Source organism: Crassostrea angulata, chromosome 6 (genome assembly GCF_025612915.1).
Source record: "Crassostrea angulata isolate pt1a10 chromosome 6, ASM2561291v2, whole genome shotgun sequence".
Taxonomy (NCBI): domain Eukaryota; kingdom Metazoa; phylum Mollusca; class Bivalvia; order Ostreida; family Ostreidae; genus Magallana; species Magallana angulata.
The window spans coordinates 58843033-58866856 of NC_069116.1; the positions used below are offsets into that span (position 1 = coordinate 58843033).

At 34.8% G+C, this 23824-nt stretch overlaps 3 protein-coding genes across 3 annotated transcripts in view; 2 read left to right on the forward strand and 1 right to left on the reverse strand.

The window, feature by feature from the left end:
- LOC128188155 (phosphoinositide 3-kinase regulatory subunit 4-like) overlaps window positions 1-23824 on the reverse strand; it is a 37196-nt gene that overhangs the window by 5506 nt on the left and 7866 nt on the right. The window contains exons 13-25 of the mRNA XM_052859034.1: window positions 23202-23241; window positions 22997-23079; window positions 22670-22745; window positions 22165-22312; window positions 21974-22020; window positions 21780-21881; window positions 21514-21648; window positions 20563-20700; window positions 928-1104; window positions 626-682; window positions 482-525; window positions 251-394; window positions 83-128 (exon numbers count right to left, since the gene is read on the reverse strand). Coding sequence (XP_052714994.1) covers window positions 83-128; window positions 251-394; window positions 482-525; window positions 626-682; window positions 928-1104; window positions 20563-20700; window positions 21514-21648; window positions 21780-21881; window positions 21974-22020; window positions 22165-22312; window positions 22670-22745; window positions 22997-23079; window positions 23202-23241 — 1237 coding nt within the window. The remainder of the gene's footprint in view (window positions 1-82; window positions 129-250; window positions 395-481; window positions 526-625; window positions 683-927; window positions 1105-20562; window positions 20701-21513; window positions 21649-21779; window positions 21882-21973; window positions 22021-22164; window positions 22313-22669; window positions 22746-22996; window positions 23080-23201; window positions 23242-23824) is intronic.
- Window positions 1131-20549, forward strand: LOC128188158 (uncharacterized). The gene is made up of 2 exons (XM_052859037.1): window positions 1131-1282; window positions 18053-20549. The coding sequence occupies exons 1-2, from the start codon at window positions 1221-1223 to the stop codon at window positions 20130-20132; spliced, it is 2142 nt and encodes a 713-aa protein (XP_052714997.1). The 5' UTR covers window positions 1131-1220; the 3' UTR covers window positions 20133-20549.
- Window positions 1299-11577, forward strand: LOC128188161 (uncharacterized). The gene is made up of 6 exons (XM_052859039.1): window positions 1299-2277; window positions 3797-4923; window positions 6543-6675; window positions 7118-7257; window positions 7532-7706; window positions 9282-11577. Exons 1-6 carry the CDS (start codon window positions 2136-2138, stop codon window positions 9539-9541), a joined length of 1977 nt encoding a protein of 658 aa, XP_052714999.1. The 5' UTR covers window positions 1299-2135; the 3' UTR covers window positions 9542-11577.

Genomic DNA, 23824 nt, shown 5'->3' on the forward strand with positions numbered 1-23824 from the left:
AAATTCATAGGCTTAACTACCGGTAATCAATTAATCTAAATAAAAATGTTATTTCATAGAAACATGTTGTTATGAGACTTACCATGTTGACAGACTGTTCTTTTGACTGCACCTTCTTGGACGATCGACTGAAAGACACAGTCTTAAATTTGTACAGGAATCAGACTTTTGTGAAATGTTTCAAAAGTTTATCTTAAAGAATCTCTGGCTAACTTAAGTATCTAAAGCAATATATTTCAATCTGAGTTACCTTGAAGTAGTTTGATCCGCCCCTTGTGGTTTTGGATCTTTCTGCTTTATCAGTTCAGCATGTCTGCGGGTGATGGCCTTTCCAGCACCAACAATACAGAACCTCCCGGGGGAATCCCCCAGTTCATGTTTAGTCTCCACAGAACTGAAAACAAGACGGAATCTTAAACACATAATTTCTGTAAAATGATAAATAAATATATTTTTTAGAAGTTCAACAAGAACCGCTTACCCTGCCCTGGACCTGTGTAACTTCATTACATAGTCTTTCATGGCCTGAAAAAAATTAAATATTGTAGTACATGTTTATCAGCTATACATGTAGCTAGAAAATATAATTGATATATCAAGCCTTAAAGAAGTTATTGATACTTACAAGAATCTTGTCTTCATGGGATTCATCCATCCCAAAGGAATTCAACTTTTTAAACACCTATTAAAATAATCTGAAATTCAATAACAACTTCTAGGGGATCAGGGGGAATGGTGTTTCATTTGAAAATAAGGTCTTTTATTTTTTACACCTTAGAAAGAATGCTTTTATTTCTAACCATCTTATAAAAAAATGATTTCATCACCTCCTGCACTCAAAAATAAATTAGCACTTGTATATATCCTATATCCAAACAGAATCGAATGTATTTCCACACACAAGTAGATACCGGTAACTGGGCTGACCTGAGACATGGCTTCATCTAACTCCGAGTAAGTGGTTCGGTGACTAGATCTGCTGATGGATCTCATATACTGCCTCTCCCTCAGGATATCAAACAGCCTGTCCGGCTGACTCACCCTCAGGATATAGTCAAACACTGGGCGTGGAATTGGGCTCTGTAGAGCGTTTAGCAGGAAAATCTATCAAAGACATTATACAGGTACCAGTATATGTACATATTCAACAGTAGAAAAAAATTCAAATCTCCCGCCATTGAAGTCATAAATATGTATGATTCCTTGGCCATGCTCTTTGCATGATGTCACTTCCTGTTTCAGTTTTACCTGAGGGAGATAAGATGATCCATTTAAAAACAAAGTAAGTTACAGTATGGAATGCCATAGCTGCCTGAAGGTCGCTTTTATATTATATGAGGTGGTATAATCATAATATGAAGTGAAGAACTCATTATGTATAGTGGTTATATCATTATCTTCAGTGATGACTTTATTATATGCAGTGGTTTTATCATGATATACAGTGACAACATCATTATATGTAATAGTTAAATAATGTAATGAAGTGATACTATCGATACATTATGTTGTAAGTCATTCTATGCAGTTGATACTCCATTTTATACATTAATAAAATCTTTCTATAATCTGATAAGTTCATTATATACAGTTCTAAACATAGTTTATGTGATAGTGCAATTATTACATTATATGTGAAACGCTGCATGTGCAGTGCCAAGTTCATTTCAGTCAGTGCGACACCTTTACATAAAATGAAAATTTTATTATGTGTAATACTTACATCATTATATTATACGATAATATCATTATATATATATTAAAATCATGCTATGCAGTGGTAACATCTTTATTTGAGGTGGATAATAATTATATGTCGTTGTTAATTCGTTATATGAAGTGTTCGTTTCTTTATATGCTATAGTCGTTTCATTTTATGCAGTGGTAACTTCTTTATCATCATCTAAACTGGTCCTCTTAAACAGTGAAAAACGCGCGGAGATCCAGTTTAAAGCAGCACGGCGTCGCCAATAGTTGACGTGCTTGAAGAAATCGGGCTGCACACTTTAACTCGCAGATTTGAAGAAGAGAAAGTGGAACTTCAGGACATACAATCACTGTCTGATGCAGACCTTAACAGATTAGGGGTTACAACAATTGGAGACCGAGTGAGATTACGATGTCGATCTCGAGCGATGGAGGAGCGCGAGCCAACGACATCAGCACCGGCTCCTCCAGCTCCATCACGCGGACCATCGTTCCTAAGTGCTGAAAATGTCAGAAAAGAGAGGGATCTATTGTTCAATTCCCGAAAAAGAAAAAACAGAAACGAATTAGGTAGGTGTAAACAACAAATTTGTTTGGAAGATGGCATTGTCGTATGCCATATGCACATATACAGTACATATATCCTCGTGTGCCCATATTTGGTTAAAAATTGACCAACATAGGTAATTAATTAATTGATGCATATCACGATTATCAATCATAATTGGCATTATTATTCAGTCGGGGGTGCAACTGAAATCCAAGATATTGAAAAATTAACTGATTATATTGTCATTTCTACTCTGTAACTACATAATGTACACTGTACACATCTTTTTATTTTTGTAAATATGACTTGTTTTAATCAAATTTCCATTCCAAAGTTATAATTCTTCCAACCCATTTACTTCATAGTACACTATAATCCTGCCATGGTCCCATGTGTATAGAAACACCTTGACAGACAGTTGAAACCAAATGAATTTGTGCGCCCTGTAAAACTTCTGAGATAATTAAGTGCGCCAAGACTTTTTTAGGACATGGGGGGGGGGGGGGGGATATGGCAATATAGTGTTAATGCATATAATATTTAAAAATCTTCTCTATTCTCACACATCTTTATAAAAAAAACTGACTGATAATTATATTTACCAGGAAGTCCTCTACTGAAATTTTAATTTTCATGTCCCCTGGGGTATGGGTTTTGACTCTATGGCAGGGCCAAAATGTATGTATAGATGTTAATGCATATAACGTTAAAAAAATCTTCTTCACCCCCACACACCTGAAAGGAAAACTGAATTCATGATTTAGTAGACCAGATCTTTTAGTTTTTCACCAAAATTATAGCTAGGTTTCACAGTTCTTTTTTAATTAAATATGGTCGTCATTACAAATTTATAATTTTTCAATTCCAGTATGAAACCTAATTAATAAGATGCATATATGAGACTCCATGACAAGTTTGTGTATGGGATATATGCTACTCAGGTGACCGTTAAGGCCAATTGGCCTCTTGTTTATGAAACATCTTGATATTGCTTGCTCCTATTGTCTGTGTAACGGGATGGGAGAAATAATGATGAACCAGACCAGACCAGATTCGAACCCGGCCGCTCTGATTCTCTAGTCAGGTGCTTTATCAACTGAGCTATCTGGCGCTGGTATTCAAACCGGTCTGACCGTCACATTCCTCCCCCTTATATGATCTTTGGCCTCGAAGATAACCCCAGGCTCTTCCCCTGGCAGGAGTTAACCTGTCAGTTCCACAAGTTGGTCATAGCACCAAATGTAACGGGATGGGTAAAATCATGACGAACCAGACCGGATTCGTACCAGGGCCCCCTGAATCTCTAGTCAGCTGAGCTTTCTGGCGCTGGTATTCGAACCGGTCTGACCGTCACATCTGCATAATTATTTCGGACAGGGCAACTTTCAAACATTAGATAATGCCTGACATGACGTCAGGCAATCAGCTGTAAACTGCATGACTTAACTCCATGTTTTATGGCTTTGCAAATTAGTAACTGTTATAATTATACATGTATTAATGTATCACCACCTAAGTATCTTTTTTTATATCATGCAGGTATTTGTACAGGAAGAAAGAAGGAAAAGGGCAGAAGCTGGACAGTTTCTGTTTTATGCCTGTCGGACAAAAACTGCAGTTTTGTCCCAAATTCAGAAGTTAAGGAGTACCTATTAAAAGCAGGACTGGGAATGAAGAAGATAAGATTTAATGTGAAAGATGGACAAACTGAAGTATTGAAAAAAATTTCATCAGATGAAAAAGATGAAAATGATGAATGCATTGGATTTCCTGCACTGAAGAATTGTGGAGGCTTTGAACTTATGAGAAGCCAAGCAAACAATCGAAGTTTAAGTACAATTGAAGTGGAGTGGTCTGTGAAAAACTTAAAAGCTTGTATTGGCTCACAAGGGAAACTCTATGTTAGACCTATTCAAAGCAACTTGTCAACTTCATCAGTACAACAAGAGAAAACCACCGAGGAGTCGAATGTAATGTTAATTACTGAAATTTGTAGAGAATGTGGTCAGTCAATTGCCATATCAGAATTAAGAGCCCATTGTGAGTCCTGCATTGGTGAGCACCAAGCACCATCAGAGAAAACAGATGAGAAAAATGAAGTATCCTTTCTAGAGGATTTACCCGACCCTTTAGTAGAAACCTTCACAGAGTCCATACATATGACAGAACCAATACCTATACCCATCATTAGCAGTTCTCAGAATATTGTTTTTTCTGATTCACCCAATGCTATTACTGGATCTATCACTTTTCCAGTCACAGAGCCAGTACCAACTAGTGCTCCAGCAAATTCTGAAATTGTTGTGGTATTAGATAGATCAGTATTTCCAAGTCAAAGTGGAGGAAATAATGAGTTCCAATTCAGCACTGAAGCTGAAACATTGAAACATGAAGACAACCATACAGAAAGCATTTCTAATATTGTGGTTAAAGCTATTAAATACTGCAATGAAAACTACATAGAAGATCCAGTAGAAATACTGAAATATTTACAGTCAGTTCTTGTCACTGGACGAAAATTAGATATTGTAGATCTCACAGAAGCTCTTGAAGGAGACACTAATTATATATGTGTGGACAGATCTAACATTTTAGAGACAGCTTTTGAAGAAATTAAAGGCTTACAGGATCTACGAATGACTTTGGAAGTTCAGTTTTATGGAGAGGTTTGTTTATATACAAATATGAAATTAAGAAATATACATGAACATAAATTTTAGTACCAAAATTAAGTCTTTTCATGCCAACTTTCCATTTTAGATTAATTAGGGCCACATTTATTTTTATGGTTGAACTCTCGAGAATATTCTAAACATCATTTCTGATTGCAAGAATATCCATTCAACTTTATCATGCAGTTTAAGATATATAAATTATATAAGATTTTTAGATCAACTGAGTCACTCAGGTGACCTATTGCAATTGGTCTTCATAATGCGTTGTCCATCATGGCTGGTCAGCCAATGTCTGTTAACTTTTTCAGCTCACCTGAGCCGAAGGTTCAAGTGAGCTTTTTTGATCACCTGTTGTCCGTTGTTGGGCCGTCTGACCATCTATAAACTTTTCACATTTTCGACTTCTCTATAACCACTAGGCCAAATTTAACCAAACTTGGTACAAAGCATACTTATGGAAAGGGAATTCTGAATTGTTAAAATAAAGGGCATAACCCTTTTTAAAAGGGAGATAATCACGAAACAGTGAGTATATGTTGTGTGTTTAAAAATCCTCTTCTCAAGAACCACTGCACCAGAAATGCCAATATTTACTCAAAAGTTTACACTTCTTGTTAAAGCCAAACATAAACCATGAACTAATACTGGGGTCTGAGAAAGGGGTTCAAAGTTTAAAAGAGATATTATAAATAGCATATGCTTCGAAATAGAATTGTACAAGGAACTGTTACTTAGGTGAGCGATGTGGCCCATGGGCCTCTTTCTACATTTTTAACCATAAAAACTGTTTTCTTTTTGAAAACTTAAAAATAATGTACAAAGCTAATTGATACCATTTTTGGTTTGAAGCATGTCTAGAATAATACCTCCACTGCTTCATGGATGAGGCATGCAAACATGCAAATATTGGCCAAAATTTCAAAAAATTTCTTCACTACTCATACACATTTTGGAAAAAACTAAAGGCTTAGTTATGATGTCCATGATGATGAAGCACTCTACTAAAATTGTGAAATATGTGGCCCCATTGCATTGTATGCATGTTGTGTGCATTATAAATGATTGGATTTGATCAAAACATAATCTTATTGAATTTCAAATAATACAAGTCAGCATGTTCAGACACAAGTTTTGATCACTTACAAGTTCTTCATCCTATAGCAGTAAATGATAATTTATAGATTTAATAAATGTAAATGAAACTGCATTCAAACATTATAAAAGATTGACCATTAAAGGGTTGCAAGTCTTAATTTTATTTTAAAGTGTACCATGTTTGCCTCCCCCCCCTTTTATTCATATGAATTTCTTGAACATCAAATGCAAAAATAAGACTCTGACAGTTCAGTCTAAGAGCTGTGGTACTCAGGTAACCATCTTGTTGGTTTTTTTTTGAAATGGGGAAGGGCTATTCAAGTAATAATTTAAGGAATCATGAAAATGTAAATATCATGGAATCTGACACCATATCCATCTCATTTCTGTCATTTTGTTAAATGTTTTATGACTATTCACAAATTTTAATCCGAAATACACATGTCTGCTAGCTAGTCCTTGCATTTAGATTTGTATGAATGTGATAAAAAGAATATATTATTGTTTGTGGTCAGGTAGCAGCTGATTTTGGAGGACCAAGAAAGGAATTTTTCCAGCTAGCCTTATTGGAAATTAAAGAGAAATACTTTGACCATGGATTAAGACAGCATTTATCCGAAGATTATCTTGTGGTTGGCAAACTTCTTGGTAAGCAGTTGTTGGTTTTTTTTCTTCTTCTTTTTAATATGGTATATGAATACTGTTTAGTTTCACAAAACATTTTCTTTGCTCTGGATTAAAGTTTGCAATCCATTTTTACTGTTCAGCAATTTGGATCACTGCATGGAACATAGGTCAAAGATGAATATATTAAATAGCACTTTATTAATATTGATCAATAAAACAACAGCAAATGTGAGCAACAAGGTGCCTGGCCTGGAATTTTTCAGACTAACAGCAATTAATACACATAACTGATCAATGGATATTTTGAGGAAATTTAAGGTGGTTGATCAATTATATATATGTGTTTGCTTCACATGGATTATAAGGTTTATGGGACCAGCCTTGTATTTTTGTTTTATTAAAAAAAGGTTTGTTTCATCCCTTTATTTAGTTCATATTTACAGTGTATATATAAATTTTGTAGCCCTGAGCATCCTACAAAACGGAAAGTTGCCGAGATTTTTTGATGAGGACTTGCAAAACAATTTATTCTCCGATTTACCTGCTGAATCATCATGCCTCACAAACTTGAGAGCTGGCTTGGATTCACTTGGATTATATAAGGTACAATACATGTATTGATATATTTACTACATGTATTTACAACTCAAGTTTAATGTATGTAATAACAATAAACAAATAAGTCAATTTGATTCCCAATTAACCAATTTGAAAAAAAATTCTCTTTGAAGGAGATCCCTCCATTTGGCAGTGCTTAATTTTAATTTTTATGAGAAGGCAAAATAGAATAATATTGCAATTCTTAAAGGTGCATTACATTACATGATTTTTGAGTGATGCAAATACTGTAAATTTTTAATTATTTGAACCTGTACAGGTTGGAATCAGTTTACCAACATTCAGATATTTGCTGCAGTCATCATCAGTCAAATTAACAGTGAAATCTCTTATCAATCTACTGTGCCCCAAGTTTGCTGAAGAAGGCTCAAATACCAGGCGATACGAAAATTCAGTTTATGCAGCTTTTACTAAATACTTGAGAGAGGTTGCAAGTAAGCTTAGAAACAATCTGTTTTATCTCACCTGAGCCAAAGGCTCCGTGGGCTTTTCTGATCAAAATTTGTCCGCTGTCTCTCGCTGTCGTCATTAGTGTTGTAAACTTTTCCCATTTTTTTTTTTATCTTCTCAAGAACTACTATAATTTCTACCAAACTTGTCACAAAGCATTATTTAGTGAGGGGGGTTAAAATTTGTTCAAATGTAGGCCAACCCAAAAATCTTCTCCTCAAAAACCATTTGACCAGAATATCAATTAATATTAAAAAGACTTGAGAATGTTTCCACATGAAAACATAACTCATATGAATTAGGATACATGATCATAGAAAATTAATATGTTGATCAGTCACAGAGTTTGCATATCAAACTAATTAAGCTTCATTGATTGGAGGAAAAAAAGTTTGTTTGCAGAGACATTTGCAGTTGCCATTTCAGCTATCAGTGCCATGAGGGGCAGTTTAGAGTGAATGTGAAATTCAGAGAGAAAATGCTGTGCCTGCATGTGAATTCATGTACCAGCATTTTTGTGTAATAATCGATTTCTGTGAAATATTTCTATCAATGATTACAGGCATATAATTCAGAAAATGTGGGACTGCTGGACAGTTTTGTAAGCAGTTCATAAACAGTTGACTAGGAGTTAATGAAGCTGCTGCAGTAAATAAGCAGTGGCTAAGTAGTTTATAAAGCTGTACATAAGCAGTTAAGAAATGAAATAATCTTTCCAAAACAACTGCTTATGAACTGCTTAAGAACTATCAAAAACTGCTTATCAACTGATAAAGGCTTATGAAACTGCTTATTTTATTAAAGGGTTTATTGTAGTTCCAGCATGCCCCTAAGCAGTGCAGAGAGGGTTTAGAAACTGTTTATTAACTGTTAAGGTTAAGAAACTGCTTAATATTATAGTTAAACTGCCTTAATCACTTTGCCATGGGTAGGTTTAGTTGCCAAACAAATAAGAGAAGTAAGAACTAGCAGTATATCATATATTCTTTTACAATATGATTAAACGGTGTTTCACAAATACTGCAGTTAAATGCAAGTCAAGTTTACCTTACATTTATGGCCAAGTTTATAATGTCAATATTAAAACCTCATGAGGAATAGCTTCATTTTCCCTGCCAAGGATATCCAGATATGTTGTAACTAATGTGATGTAACCATAGTCCGATTAGGGTTTGAAAATAGAGTCTAAAATGCAAAAACGAGACTCTCTGACAGGGGGCTATGGTACTCGGGTCAAGGCCTGTGGACCTTTTATGAAACATGTACCTGTCTTTAATAAACATGTACAATATTTAAAAACACTGGATGTGATGTTGTTCCCAACTCTGCAGTCAAACTGATGTATCATTTATGTGGCAATGTATAAGAAAACTTCAAGTGACTTTTAAACTCTGCATGGGACCTCTTTTCACACTTTACACTTCACAATTTATCACACTTTATAATTTTTTTAATTGTGTTTTTGAAGAGAGATGTTGCCACTAAAAATGACCCACCATTTTGCTTTTTCACTTTGATTTGTACACTTAACTTATATATATAAATTAATTTTATTACAGGTGGAAGGAGAATGCCAGTTACTCTCAACCAAATTTTACAATTTGTGACCGGTGCATCAGAGGAACCTGTTCTGGGTTATTACATACATCCATCGATTGAATTTGTTGCACCATTGAAGTCATTTTTGCCTACTTCAAATACGTGCAGCAATGCGTTGAAGTTACCAAGACCTACAGCAGACATGCCATTGCCAGTGCACACAGATCTTTTCAAACTCTATGACCATGGATTTTCCAACTCATACTTTGGATTATTTTAAAAAGAAATAATTTTTCTGCATTATTTTCTATGAAAAATTAAATGGTTTAATTGTTTGATCAGCCCAAACATTTCTGGGCTGTCATATTTAAAACTTTATTTTTTTTAAATCTCCCTTCATTTTAACTTAGTTCACTGCTTGCCGCTTGGTCTTTAAACATAATACACAGTCTAGTATATTTATGTCTGGTGACCATATCATATCTTACTTATCAATTTAAAGGTAATGCCTCAGACACCTCCCAAAAGTAGATTACTATATTTGAAACATCATGTGAGCTATCCTGATCACTTTTTTTTTTTAGAAGGTCATCTGACTGTAAACCTTTTTACATTATCTATGTTTTTTACTGAACTACTTAGCCATGGCAATGTAGCAGTAAGGCTTCTTTAGGTGAAGGAATTGAAGTTTTTTTTTTTTTTTTTTTAAATGGTCAACGCCCTCTTTTAAGGGAAGATGATAAAGAAATGCTCAATTAAGATCAATAATGTTTATGTTTGAATGAATACTAGTAAAATTTATGTATTGAATTGCATAATTGTATTTGTTATTTTGGAACTTGTTACACCTGTAAATATTTAGGGCAAAGTTGGATTTATTAGTTAGATGAGCAATGTACCCCTTGCTATATGAGCCTATTATTTTGCATTGTCAACTTAAAGTGATTTTGAAAATAGTTCTAGTTACTGTGTTCATATAAAATAATAGTTCTATGTGTTTAAGTTACACCAGTAGGAATACCGATTTGTTAATATCATATAGTTAATTTTTTGGATTGTTTAAACATAAATCTCATTTTACTGTACTTTTTTTAATTTTTGAAAAATAGTAGTTTTCTAAAATGCAGGAAAAGGGTGGTTGAAATGTTTAACAATTTTTTTTGGCAGGGGGGGGGGGGGGGTGTAGATTATTGAACACAAAATATATGAAATTTATCTTTTTATACAGAGTATACCATATATTATAATACAAAGTTACACAATTCAATTACCATATGTTGAAGTAAATTTATCAGGTCTCCCAAACGAAGTTTAGAGACATTGTTTTTGTACAGTTTCTCCTTTTTCTTTCTCGCCTCTAAACTTGTCCATTGCATTTCTCGGACGTGGCTGAACAGAATTGTGCAAAAATCTATGATATGATAGGCCTGCATATCTTGTTGTGCATTATGTTTTAAATTTTTTTAATTGGGGTTGGTCAATCATATTTTGGGGGGTTCAAATGGGGGTGGAGTCTAATATTGAATCTTATGGGAACAATTTTACACTTTATTGTAAATAGTTATATTTTGAAAACTGTTAAAGATATTGACATGGGGTCTTCAGATGCATATACTGAGTGTTATAGGCACTATATACGGTACATTTGATATGGTCCCTAGGGTTATCCCCAACCTCCAAGTTTGGAAAATTATTTAATATCTCAAAAACTGTTGACATACCTACCCCTCAAACATATATATTCTTGTTCCTTGTGTCAAGGGGCCTCAAATGGTATGTAGGTCATGTCAGTTCACCACACAGTAAATGGCCCCTGGGGAACGTCATCAAATTTTAAGAATAGAAATACCGGTAATCAAGTATTAAATCATTTTGTCTGTAAAGTTGGACCCATATTGGTCAACCCTACCCCCAATGCTGGCCTCGTTCATTTGGGAGACTTTATAATTGCCCCGATTATAATTAAATCTTGTTTCAGTGCAAGTTCATAGAGTTTTTTTGATACATTATATGGTAATTTGGAGATTTTTCCAATTTTTGATGAAATGTGTGCAGTTGCACAAAATGTTGTCAGATAGCTTTTGAGTAACTCATCTTTGTTTATGATTTAAGTGATATTTGAATGTTAATTTTGTTAATGAAGCTAGTAGCTTCATTAAAAATACCATTTTGCAGAGGTAGTTTTGCTATGTAAAATTAAGTGTTAAATTGCATTTTCCTTTTGTTTTTGCAGACCCTTAAAAACAAAGATGTCAAATTTTAATGTGCATTAATGTTAATAAACGATGTTCAAAAATACACAGGCTAGTTCACTTTTTGGGAGTTGATTTTAATCAACTCTCCTATGCAGTTACTCTGGCAAACCGAAAGTGAAACAGTGTTTGGACCTAAGCACAAATCATCACCGCTGACAAGATGTAGATCTTGAAAATAATAGATAAATTCGGTGTACTGTATGTTGTACCATTGTTTTTCAAAAGAAACGTATTTACATGTATAAACACCTTGAAAATAGTCAGATTTTATATAGTACGAACAATTTAATTGTTTTTTTTTTTGTAGTTGCATGTATTTCTTCGCCAGAGCTCAATATAGTTTCGTACAACCAGACGCTCGACTGTCTCCGTAAATCTCCGACAAGCAGAGAGTCTCTCTTGGTAGTCGGAGATTGACGGAGACAGTCGAGCGTCTGGTTGAGCGAGACTAGAGTTCAATATTGCTTGGATCCAGACGTGTACAATTTTTAGAAACATTTCGATTACTGATACAGTTTGATGGAATTAATTCTATCTTTAATATCTTTAGATATTACACAACATGATATCCATACGGGGTTTTCTCGAAATTCTTGTCGGAAAAGTTCGAGAATTCATATAAAAATGTGCGTAATTCAAATACAGATTAGAAACTAATTGCAAGGCAAAATAACATCGTTGATTTTAAAATTGAAAATCAACTCCCGACAGTACTTTGATTACAATTCTTGTGAATCTGTATTCATCATACATGAGATGAGGTTTTTCAATGTTTATTAAGAAATACAGGTTACATGTAACATCTATTTGAAAAAAAAATACACACCTTGAAACAACGAAAATTCACACATTGGTCAAGTACTAAGCCACTAAACTAAGGCACGTGAGTTTTTTTTGTAAATTCAAAATATTCTATATACTTGTAAATGTGGTTTAATTCCTTGGATAAAGAATATCAATCTCCTTGTTGATTAAACCTTTGAATTATACTTAAGCAGTTTTTATAATCATTTATTCCAAAATTTTCATGATGTTTGAAATGAGGAATTTCAGCCCTTAATCTTTGGATGTCTTCATGACTTAAAGCTGGAGCAAGAGGGTCAAATATTGGTCTCTCATCGTCTTCAACCTCAGGATCTTCTTCATTTATTGATTCATCGTGCAAACCGGTGTCAATTTCTTCAAGACCTATTGGGTTTTGTAGTTGCCCTGCCATCCATAAATTTTGGGGAGAAGACTTAACACTTCTCAGTCTATGAGAATTCCACGCTTGTGACCACACACTAAGCTTTCTGTTAATTTCCCCCATGTAGACAACGTGAAGAGCAAGCAAGTGTTCTTTGTTCAAACAGTCCAGGATAGCTAAATCTTCCATGTAGTAAAAAAGTTGGTAGAAATAGCTCAATACACCTTCAAAGACGTCACGCCATAACCTCTCTATTCTCTGGTTGTGTGTACTCTTACCAGTAATCATGCCCCTAGAACCTCGCCTTGCCAACATGTAATCTGCAATTCCTACATTTTCAAGACCTTTGTCACTTCGAACTCGAAGTGGAATTCCATACTTATCGACTCCCGCTAAAAACTGTTGGAAAACAGTATCTGCCTTGTTGTTATCGGAACAATTTAAAAAAACAATGAGTCTGCTAAAACCGTCTATACCACCAGCTACAATAAATCGCCATCTTACAAGTTTATGGTTGGTATCTATATGCCACAAGCAATTTGGTCCTCCTACATTGTAGACTCTCCTATGAAGTCGCCTTTTCTTTCGTTCCTGCACTCCTACTGAATCTATTCTGTGAATGGAATCTCGTAGACGCCATCTTTGGATTTTTATGCCCTTTTGCGCTAGTATTTGTTTTATCATTTTTTCACCACAAAGTGGAAAATCGTGCTTTGTTTGTAAGACAATAATATCAAGTTCTTGATCGGTTATACTACTAAATGTCATTTTACTCAGTCCATATTTGTTCATTCGACGATATATTGTTCTCTCAGAAACTGACAAAAGCTTTGCTACTTCAGATATAAGAAATCCACTTTCCAGAAGGTTTACAAATGTAATCTTAGGAATGTTAAACTCAGGAGCACCTGATTGTAGACTTACATGTACTTTAGCTAATTTTCCACAGCCATATTTAACACACTCGGTTCGTAGCATCATCATATCTGAACTGTTTGATATGCCCAGCATTTGAAATTCTGCCATACACAGTTTCCCAACAATGTCTGGTGTGATTTTTTCCTTCTCAAATTTGGATTGAACTGTCTCTAAGTGGAGCTTCCTGAGAATTTTCGCCATTGCGGTGTCAGCCATTTTAACAGCAATGTATGTGATATACACAATTTTACTAGGAGTGTTCAAAAACGTAATGCAAGATAAAATGATTTTACACTTGAACATATACGTTGCAGGGTTAAACATTTACGTAGCACTTCGTGGAATGAATATGCCACTGCACATTAGGAACGTACTGCATATGAAGATTTAACTCTAGCATACAATGAATTAACCACTGCATAAAATGATCTTATGATTTGATGTAATAATACACCACTTCACTGAATAATTTTACCACTATATATAACGATAAAAGCACCGTTTTTAATTATGTTACAACAGGATATAACGATGTTATCAATGTGTATAACGAATTTACCCCACCATATAATAATTTGATCATTGCACGACATAGATAAACTACGATATATCATGATAGGACGACGTAGAGTAATGATATTATCACCTCATAAAAAGATTTCATCAATGTATATAATGACATTACCGCTGTATATAATGATATTACTACTGCATATAATGATGTTACCACTGTATATAATGATATATAATGATGTTACCACCGTATATAATGATTTTACTACTGCATATAATGATATTACTACTGCATATAATGATGTTACCGCTGTATATAATGATATTACTACTGCATATAATGATGTTACCGCTGTATATAATGATATTACTACTGCATATAATGATATTACTACTGCATATAATGATGTTACCGCTGTATATAATGATATCACTGCTGTATAATATGATGTTACCACCGTATATAATGATTCTATTGTTTCACATCAAGGTTATACCATCTCATAATGTACGAAATTGACCTTCAGGCAGCTATAGCGTTCCATATTACAGTGTATTATTCAAGGATATGGTATGGAATGCCATAGCTGCCTTAAAGTCAATTTCATATTATATGAACTGGTATTTTATGTATATGCAATAGTAATATCATTATATGCAGTGGTAATATCATTACATGCAGTGCTAACATCATTATATGCAGTGCTAAAATCATTATATACTGTTATTTCACCATTATATTCAGGGGTAAGATCTTTATATGAAGTGGTAACATCATTACGTTATGTCGTAAGATCATTATGTGCAGTAGTTTATTCATTATATCCTATGAATAAATCTTTATATGATATGATAAACTCATTTCATACAGAGCTAAACTCATAATGAACTATTGTTCAATTGTTATGTTATATGGTACACTCTTCATGTGCAGCTGCAAAATCCTTTTATGCAGTGCAACTTCTTGACATTAGGTGATAAGTTCATTATGTGCAGTACTAACATCATGTTATGGTGTATTAAAACCATTATGTATGGTGGAAAAACCTTTATGTATTGTGGACTGGTGAAAGCTTTACATGCAATTGTAAATCCTTTATATGATGTGACAATTTTATAATATGCCGTTGTTGAGTCATTATATTATGAGGTCAGTTCTTTACATGATGTGATCATTTCATTATATGGAGTGGTAACTTCTTTTTATGCAGTCATAACTCTTTATGATGAGGTTGTAAACTGGTTCTCGCTGAAAAGTTTTAATGGGGAAGAGGTCCAGTTTTATTTTTAAAAAGATGCCGCGTTCGTTGTGACGATGCACAGAGTTTATCTGTCCTTTAACATCGATATCATAATATCAATCATTGAACCCATTTTGTGTGAAAAATTGAATGTATTATTAGTAGAGTATGCTTTTAATTTAAGAGTAAAAGAAATTACAAAAAATGAAGCGAGCGTTTTAAAATCAAAGCCGAAAGACCTTTGTTTCAATGTACCAGGTAGATGCTACCCCTCGCTGATCAATGCCTCCAACACAAAAGGAATAGACACATTTTTATTTATAGACATAAATAAAAATTATTTTTTATTTTTCTTAAAATTAATTTGATTTTTAAAAAATAATAAAGAAATTGGTTGGTCTTAACCTCTTTTTATGGAAGTTTCATCCACTGTATTTTTGTATTTTAAATCCTACAAAGAAGGTGTTGCAGTTCCTGTGCTATTTTCCATAAAGCTGTTGCAGATATCTTTATATCATTTTTATAGGACCATTTTATACACAGATCAATACAAAAATTTCAGGGGGGGGGGGGGGGGGATGCGATGAATACTGAAGTTTGCCGAAGGGGTGGGGGGAGGTGGGTCCGAGGCAAATTTTTGGTAATTTCATGGAAATTTTAATTTTTCTGGGGCGGGGTCCTCCCCGCGACCCATCCCCACCCCCGTTCAAGACCCCCATGCATTAAACAAATTGTAAAATGGTTTCACTGAAAAATGTGACTGGTTTCATGGCATTTCCGATTTTTGTTTCAAAGAGGCATATTTTTAAAGATTAAACTTCAAAAAAAACCTCCGGAGTTAAAAAACGGTGTTTTAAATCTTAGCAAACTTCATCGTGTCTCGTATAGCCGAGTGGTTACGCAGGATGTCCGAATAATCACCGAGACTAACTGCTTGGTATTTTTTAAATTAATTTTTCAAAAGGTAATACCCCTATTCCGATGGTTTTGAAAATAAATGATGTCGGGATAAATAAGTTTCAAAACGCTTGTCATTGTAATATTTTTCATGTGTGCTGATTTTTTCAACGTTACCGACTTTGTTCACATTATAAACATTTGTAGCTGCAGATCTGTAGCTCTCTGGTTGAAAAAATTCGGATAGACAAATTGTCTATCCGAATTTTTTCAACCAGAGAGCTACAGATCTGCAGCTAAAACATTTGCTGCTGAACGAGGAAGTAACGCATTAATCGATAAAGTTAATGTATTTTTTTTGTAAAATATGTTGTTTTCAAAATATATATACATATTGTTCGACATCGTTAAAAGCAAGCCGTGCAATAATGTCTGAATCAGCAAAATACGGATAAGTTTGTTCCAAGCACCACGGTTTATATGGATGCTATTAAAATTATTTTAAATAACAATCAAGAGCAAAGTAACTCCTCAATTTAAACGTTTTTGAAGAGACAGAATTAGATTTATTAATTCAAAAAGCTCCAAAGAATTACATACATATTTTAAACATGATAGCAAGTAGAAATCAAATTGTTCTATGTTAATATCAAGATACATAAAGTGATCTTCCCAACTGTATGCACGGATCTAGAAGCAGAGGGGGGGGGGTATTAACTTTCTACAAAGTACAATCATTTTTTAAAATTTATTTTACTTTTAAAATTACCGGGTAAACGCGTACTCTACTAAAAATTCTCTCTCTCTCTCTCTTCAAAACAAACGACAAACGCCGCGCGGCATCTTTTTCAAAATAAAACTGGACCTCCTCCCCATTAAAACTTTTCAGCGAGAACCAGTTTACAACCTTATCATAAAGAGTTATGACTGCATAAAAAGAAGTTACCACTCCATATAATGAAATGATCACATCATGTAAAGAACTGACCTCATAATATAATGACTCAACAACGGCATATTATAAAATTGTCACATCATATAAAGGATTTACAATTGCATGTAAAGCTTTCACCAGTCCACAATACATAAAGGTTTTTCCACCATACATAATGGTTTTAATACACCATAACATGATGTTAGTACTGCACATAATGAACTTATCACCTAATGTCAAGAAGTTGCACTGCATAAAAGGATTTTGCAGCTGCACATGAAGAGTGTACCATATAACATAACAATTGAACAATAGTTCATTATGAGTTTAGCTCTGTATGAAATGAGTTTATCATATCATATAAAGATTTATTCATAGGATATAATGAATAAACTACTGCACATAATGATCTTACGACATAACGTAATGATGTTACCACTTCATATAAAGATCTTACCCCTGAATATAATGGTGAAATAACAGTATATAATGATTTTAGCACTGCATATAATGATGTTAGCACTGCATGTAATGATATTACCACTGCATATAATGATATTACTATTGCATATACATAAAATACCAGTTCATATAATATGAAATTGACTTTAAGGCAGCTATGGCATTCCATACAAGGACATTAGTTCCATTTATGTGGCTAAAATATCAATCAAATATAATATCTAATAGTTCGCATGGTTACAACCTGCTATAATATTAACAGGATCAGATGATTATTTTGTCCTACTTTCACTTTCAATAAAAGAGTATATAAATCAATTGGCTGTAAAAAAAGAACATAACTGAAACTGCAGATGAAAACAGCTGATTTTAACTTTATTTACAGCACTAGGATGGCGACCTGCAATCTCTCCTCCCCTATGTACAATATGATGCTGATATTAGCGGGAACGGAAGAAGAAATAGCCATGAGACGAACTGAGATGGATATATGTGATTATCTCTACAATCAAATGACTCATGTCTCTTTGCATAGAAGAACTGTTGGCAGTGTGAAAGAAGGTTTACGAATGAAAAGTTCAGATATGGATACTTTGTATTTTATGACTGACCAACATGTTGTTGGGGACCTAACAGACGCCCTGAGTTACGATCCAGCTACTGAAACTGTAATTCTGATGGAGTACCAAGAACACATCCCTGGGACAGTTTATCTACGCATCATACACATGCATGCCTCCATTAAAGGGATAAGCACAAAGTCCTGCATACAAAAGAACTCTCACACATACCTAAGCAGTGAGCTGTTCTTGGAGAATGCCCGCTCTATTTACTATGGTCACAATGTGACTAAACATGGCCCTTGCCAAACTAATACAGTTGTTGAGAATGAATATGATGGTGCAGTTGGCTTTGCAGGTAGAAAATGGCCCATGCAAGCCAATGACTGGATTACAAGGTGTCTCAAGTTTGGGTGGCCTGAGAAACAAATCGTTGAGAGCATTTTATCCTCTGGATGTAACTTCGTGCCAATCGGCAGTAGACAGTCTCGCCAAGACAATGACCCAAATCTGGACTTGGAATGGCGTCTCTCCTTTGTTCAAGCAGAGCAGGCATTAGTGCGTGTTGTGAACCATTCCCAATTTCTTTGTTATGCTTTACTTAAAATATTTCTTAAAGAAGTTCTCAACAAAGATGTAAAGGAAGAGGAGAAACTTCTCTGTTCTTATTTCCTGAAAACTGCAATGTTTTGGTGCATTCAAACTGATCCCACATATAAATGGTCCAGAGAAACCTTCTTCCTGGATTTCTGGAAATGTTACAAGTTGTTGCTGAAGTGGGTCTACACAGGATATTGCCCAAACTTCTTCATACCACAGAACAATCTGTTTGTCTGTAAGATTGTAGGAACTGATCAGGAGAGGCTGTTCACACAAATGTACGACCTCTACTGCTCCGGAGAAAGATGCCTTGCCAAGTGCTCATCTCTTCGGAAACTCATGAACAAATATCTTGTCGATCCCCAGGCATGTGAAGTATCAGCATACATCAGTTTTGGTGAATATGATCGTGATTCTGTGGTCTACAATTCAATGCAAAGCATCAATGGGCTCCTTAATCAGGAGCTCAGGTACGACTGGAAATCATTGTACAATGTCTGCCACATGGATGTTTCAAATTTGTCAAACTTTGAACAAATTCTGATTACAAGACATGTTATTAATCTTTATCATCGAATAGCATTTGTGGAGCAATGCTATTGTCACTGTAAAACAAAATGCAACAGGAATAGGCAGACTTATGAAAAACATAAAAAGGTCGGGGTCAGACTGCTTCGGCTTACATCAGAGTTTGGCTGTGCATCTGACCCTTTATATTTAGCATTATTTCATTATACTGATGGAAAATTCAGACATTCCTTAAACATTTTGGAGGAAACCAAACCAAAACTGTATCAAGATTACATTTTCTACTGGACTGAATATAGAAATAAACAACCTTATGAAAGAGAAATGTTAGGCAAACCAATGTCAGTCAAAATGAAAGCAGCTATGGCGTTTGATATAACTATACTACTTTCCACAGAATTCTCCGAGTTGGACATTGAGATATGTTTGATTAAGGAATCCAAGTTAAGGAGATGTTTAATCATTTCTCCCTTTGTGCTTCTGCATTTCCTAACCTTTCTGTGTCATCATCACCTAGCCAGCCCCCTAGCCGCCCCGTCCCTGAGGGAGCTACACACCTTAGTCCATGCTGACAATGACAGCTATATCATCTATACCACCAGAGATATCGCCTGGGACATCCTCGGCATTTGTCACCATCTGTCGGGGAATCTAGACCAGGCCTTGCTTGCCTACTATACCTCCCTACAACAACCCACCTTCCATTTCATCACCGAGGCCGTAAAGAGGAGAATACTACTGCTTCAAATTGAGCTTCAAGTTCAGAACAAGTCTTGAAATGCGAGAATTACATGTTGTATAAACCATTTGTAAGATCCAAATAAACACAATTTAAAATGTGACAGACTCAATTAAAACAACATTGAATTCACTGGTAAAAGCAGCATTAATCCATCGATTGACTTATGATTTTGTTAGGTTCTTATTTTGTATGAATGTTAATAATCTAAATAAACTGTTTTAAAAATATGAAATAACTTTTCAGTTTTGGTTATTGTCATTGACACCTGTGTTCTCTCTTAAGTACTAACAGTGCTGGTGCCTTACCTCTTTCTTCACCTGGTGGACAGTTAGGGTCATTGTTACTTATAGACACACTTTTGCACTCTTTTAACAGTCTTGGAGCTCAACATTTTTGTCAGTCTACTGGGGAGTGAAGGTAATTATACGGACATCTGTGTACTGATATAACAGGATTGTGCCGTACCTCTTTGTCCATCTGTAGGACCGGTTTCTTGAGACAGGGCTGTAGGGCCGGTAACACCTTGCAGTGGACGTCAGCAATGTTAAACATTCTGGTCAGGGCCGAGATAAATCCGATGGCGCCTTGACGAATCCAGATCCCCTACAAACAAGGACAGCAAACAATTAATCCTCCTTGACCATCTGATTTATTAAGAAATCAAAGTGATTAGCTTACATTATAATAACAGAAACGACACATCAACTTTTAGCAAACAGAAAATATTGCAAAGATATTTAAAGCCATGCAGTCTAATTAAAACCACCCCTCTTTTTCTTACCCTTTAAGGTGAGAGTAAGGGGGTGGTTTTAATCAGACTGATTTAAAGCAAATTTACTGAAAACAAACTTATTGGTTCAACTGAAATGATTTACATGCATGGGTTTTTATCTTTTAAAATTTTACTGAGATTCAAAACAAATGAAGCGTGTTTTAGACAAAAATAGTAGTGACAGATCTTAATGAAGTGTGGTGAATTTTACTGTGACTGTTAAAGAGATATTGAGTGATTGAATACAGTAAACAATGCTCATGGAAAATCCAACACATGATTGTACATACATTGTATTTCTTTATTTCTAATGAAATTGATAAGGAAAAACCCTGGTTTATATAACGTAAAACAGTTTTCTCTTAACTTTATCAATGTACAAAAATAATCAATAATTATTTCATGTCAAGTGTTATGGAAATACACGTATTTATTCAAATTGTGGAGACAGTGAATAATGATATGTAAGATCATAATTTTTAAAGCAAAGACCACTACAAAGAGGCTGTGTCATATGTAAAAGATGCCAGACTTGCAAGGTTTGTCACATACATGAATGTGTACTACAGCATGTGCCAAATACTAATACAGGGTGTGTCATAAACAGATGAGTCAGAGTGATACAGAGTAAGCCAAACACTTACAGGGTGTGCTAAAAAAGGGACAACTTCCTGCAGGAACTCCTGAAGCATGGATTTCTGAATCAGACCAAGTTCCGTCAGGGCGGTGAGGGCCCCCAGGGTTTTATGGACCACAAACTCTTCTGGGTCACTCAGGCCCTGAAACATTGCGATTTAAAGTTATATAGTAATAAAATATAACACACACATGAATCGTAACTAACCCATTAAATACAAGGAGACAGCATGCACATCATTGGACGAGATGCTGGATTGTGAACTTGCCCTACCTGATCCAGAAGTGGTTTCAGAATGGAACAACTCTGCCAGCCCACATACGCTGCCACGCCCACTATGTTGTCAAAAAACGAGCCCCGCAGGTGCCAGTCAGTCTGTAGAACAATACAAAAAAGACAAGATTAAACAGACAGCTTAAGGCAAGGGTGATGCCAATAAAGTTTATGGAAATAGAGTGAACTCTGACCTTGTCATTGAGGAAAGTTATCATGTGTGACAAGAGAACATCATTGGCTGGAATAGTAAATAAACGTCAAATTTATTAGCAACTATGTCTTTGTTCATTTGATTATAAATGAATTTATTAAAATCTTTGCTTTTGTTAAGTTAATCAACAGATAATATAAGAATGAACTGAGTACAGGAATTCCGAGCTACCTTTCTGTCGCCCAAAGAACACACAGAGCTTCGTGATTCCGTTCTCCAGCAGTGTCCGCTTGACGCTGTTATCTGGGTCACTGAGCAAGGTCACGACCTTCTGCTGAATGATCTCTTGTAAAGTCAGCAGTTCAATGTCATAGTTAGCCTGGTGTGGTGAAGAAATATTACTGTTTAATATTTATCTTTAAGTTAATCGTATTTGACTAATACTTTAGGAGAGGCATTATGATAATGAAATAAAAAAACTTATATCTAGTTCATGCTACACACACAATTTGATTTGATAAATCCTTAAGTTTTAAAAGTCAGAATGATTAATGCTTTTCATGAACCAAAACAACATTGGACTAAAAACACTATTGTAGCAACTTTGATCAGTCCTGTAAAGTTTATACACTCTTCTAAATTCATACTGAAAAGCAATTAGAATACCAAACTGAACCCATCAGCTTTCAATAAACAGAAAATATTGCACTTGATACAACAAAGGTCCAAAGGTTACCTGATATAACAGTCCGTCCACCGATTCCTCCTCTTCCGTCTCTTCAAGGTCAATCCTCTGGGTCATCTCTAGAACCCTGCAACAAACATCATACACATTTAAGACACTGACTTATGGAGACATTCTTAGCTGTAAGTAATCCAGTCATACAGAGTTCTCCCCCTTTGTTTATAACGCGTCAGAATTATAAAAATGTTCAATTTTTGAAAATAAAAGAATTCCTTTATAAATGTCATAAAAAGTATGAGAGTGTATATATAGGGCCCTAAATTTAAAATTCCCTGTAGACAAGAAGTTCAAATGGGTGAATAAGAAGTGGCCTTTTACCTGAGAGCTGTCTCGGCTAACTTGGCGATGTTTTCAGCATATGCCGCTCTGACCATTACCACAGGGTCCTGGGTCAGGTGGGTCTGTCAAAAACAACGTAAATATGTGGATCTTTTTATCATTAAAAATAAAAAAGAAAAGAATTAATCCTGTTACTGAGAGAAGTGATGGGTATTTCTAGCTTTAGATTTGAAAGAGCTCTTACTATGTTTGGAAAGATGTACTCGGGAAACACATTGGCATCACTGAAACAATATAAAAATTTTAAGTGAGTTACTGTAAATTCCTTATTTTACGCGAGTACTTAATTCCGTGATTCAACTATTTTGCATAAAATCGCGAGATAAAACAAGATATCTGTGAGCCAATGCTCACTAGTGATACCCCCGCTCTGATGTGAATATGCAAAATAAGCAAAGTCGACATTTAACAGAAAGCTGGCATCCGATTGGTACAGAAATATATCCCACAATATAGCATGCCTAAACAAACACTGTGTAAAATAAAGCATCTCCGATAAATAGCTGCTGAGAAATCTTTGACGAAAATTTGTTTGAAAATTTTGGCAAAAAATAAACAAAGTCATTATTTAACAGGAAGTTGACGTCCGATTGATACAAAAATATATCCCACAATATGGCATGCCAAAACAAATAGTGTGTTAAAATTTCAAGCATCTGCAATAAATAGTTGCTGAGAATTCTTTGAAGGAAATTTGTTTGAAAATTTTGGCAAAAAATAAACAAAGTTGTCATTTAACAGGAAGTTGACGTCTGATTGGTACAAAAATACATCCCATGATATGGCATGCCTTAAAAAACACTGTGT

What these genes read in the sequence shown, in the direction of transcription:
- LOC128188158 (XM_052859037.1), top strand. Translation starts at nt 1,221, where the DNA reads ATGATGTCACTTCCTGTTTCAGTTTTACCTGAGGGAGATAAGATGATC. An exon ending in ATGATCCATTTAAAAACAAA is followed by an intron (nt 1,283 to 18,052) that starts GTAAGTTACAGT and finishes CTTTATTTACAG; the next exon opens with CACTAGGATGGCGACCTGCA.
- LOC128188161 (XM_052859039.1), top strand. Translation starts at nt 2,136, where the DNA reads ATGGAGGAGCGCGAGCCAACGACATCAGCACCGGCTCCTCCAGCTCCA. An exon ending in AAAAAACAGAAACGAATTAG is followed by an intron (nt 2,278 to 3,796) that starts GTAGGTGTAAAC and finishes TATATCATGCAG; the next exon opens with GTATTTGTACAGGAAGAAAG. An exon ending in ATACTTGAGAGAGGTTGCAA is followed by an intron (nt 7,707 to 9,281) that starts GTAAGCTTAGAA and finishes ATTTTATTACAG; the next exon opens with GTGGAAGGAGAATGCCAGTT.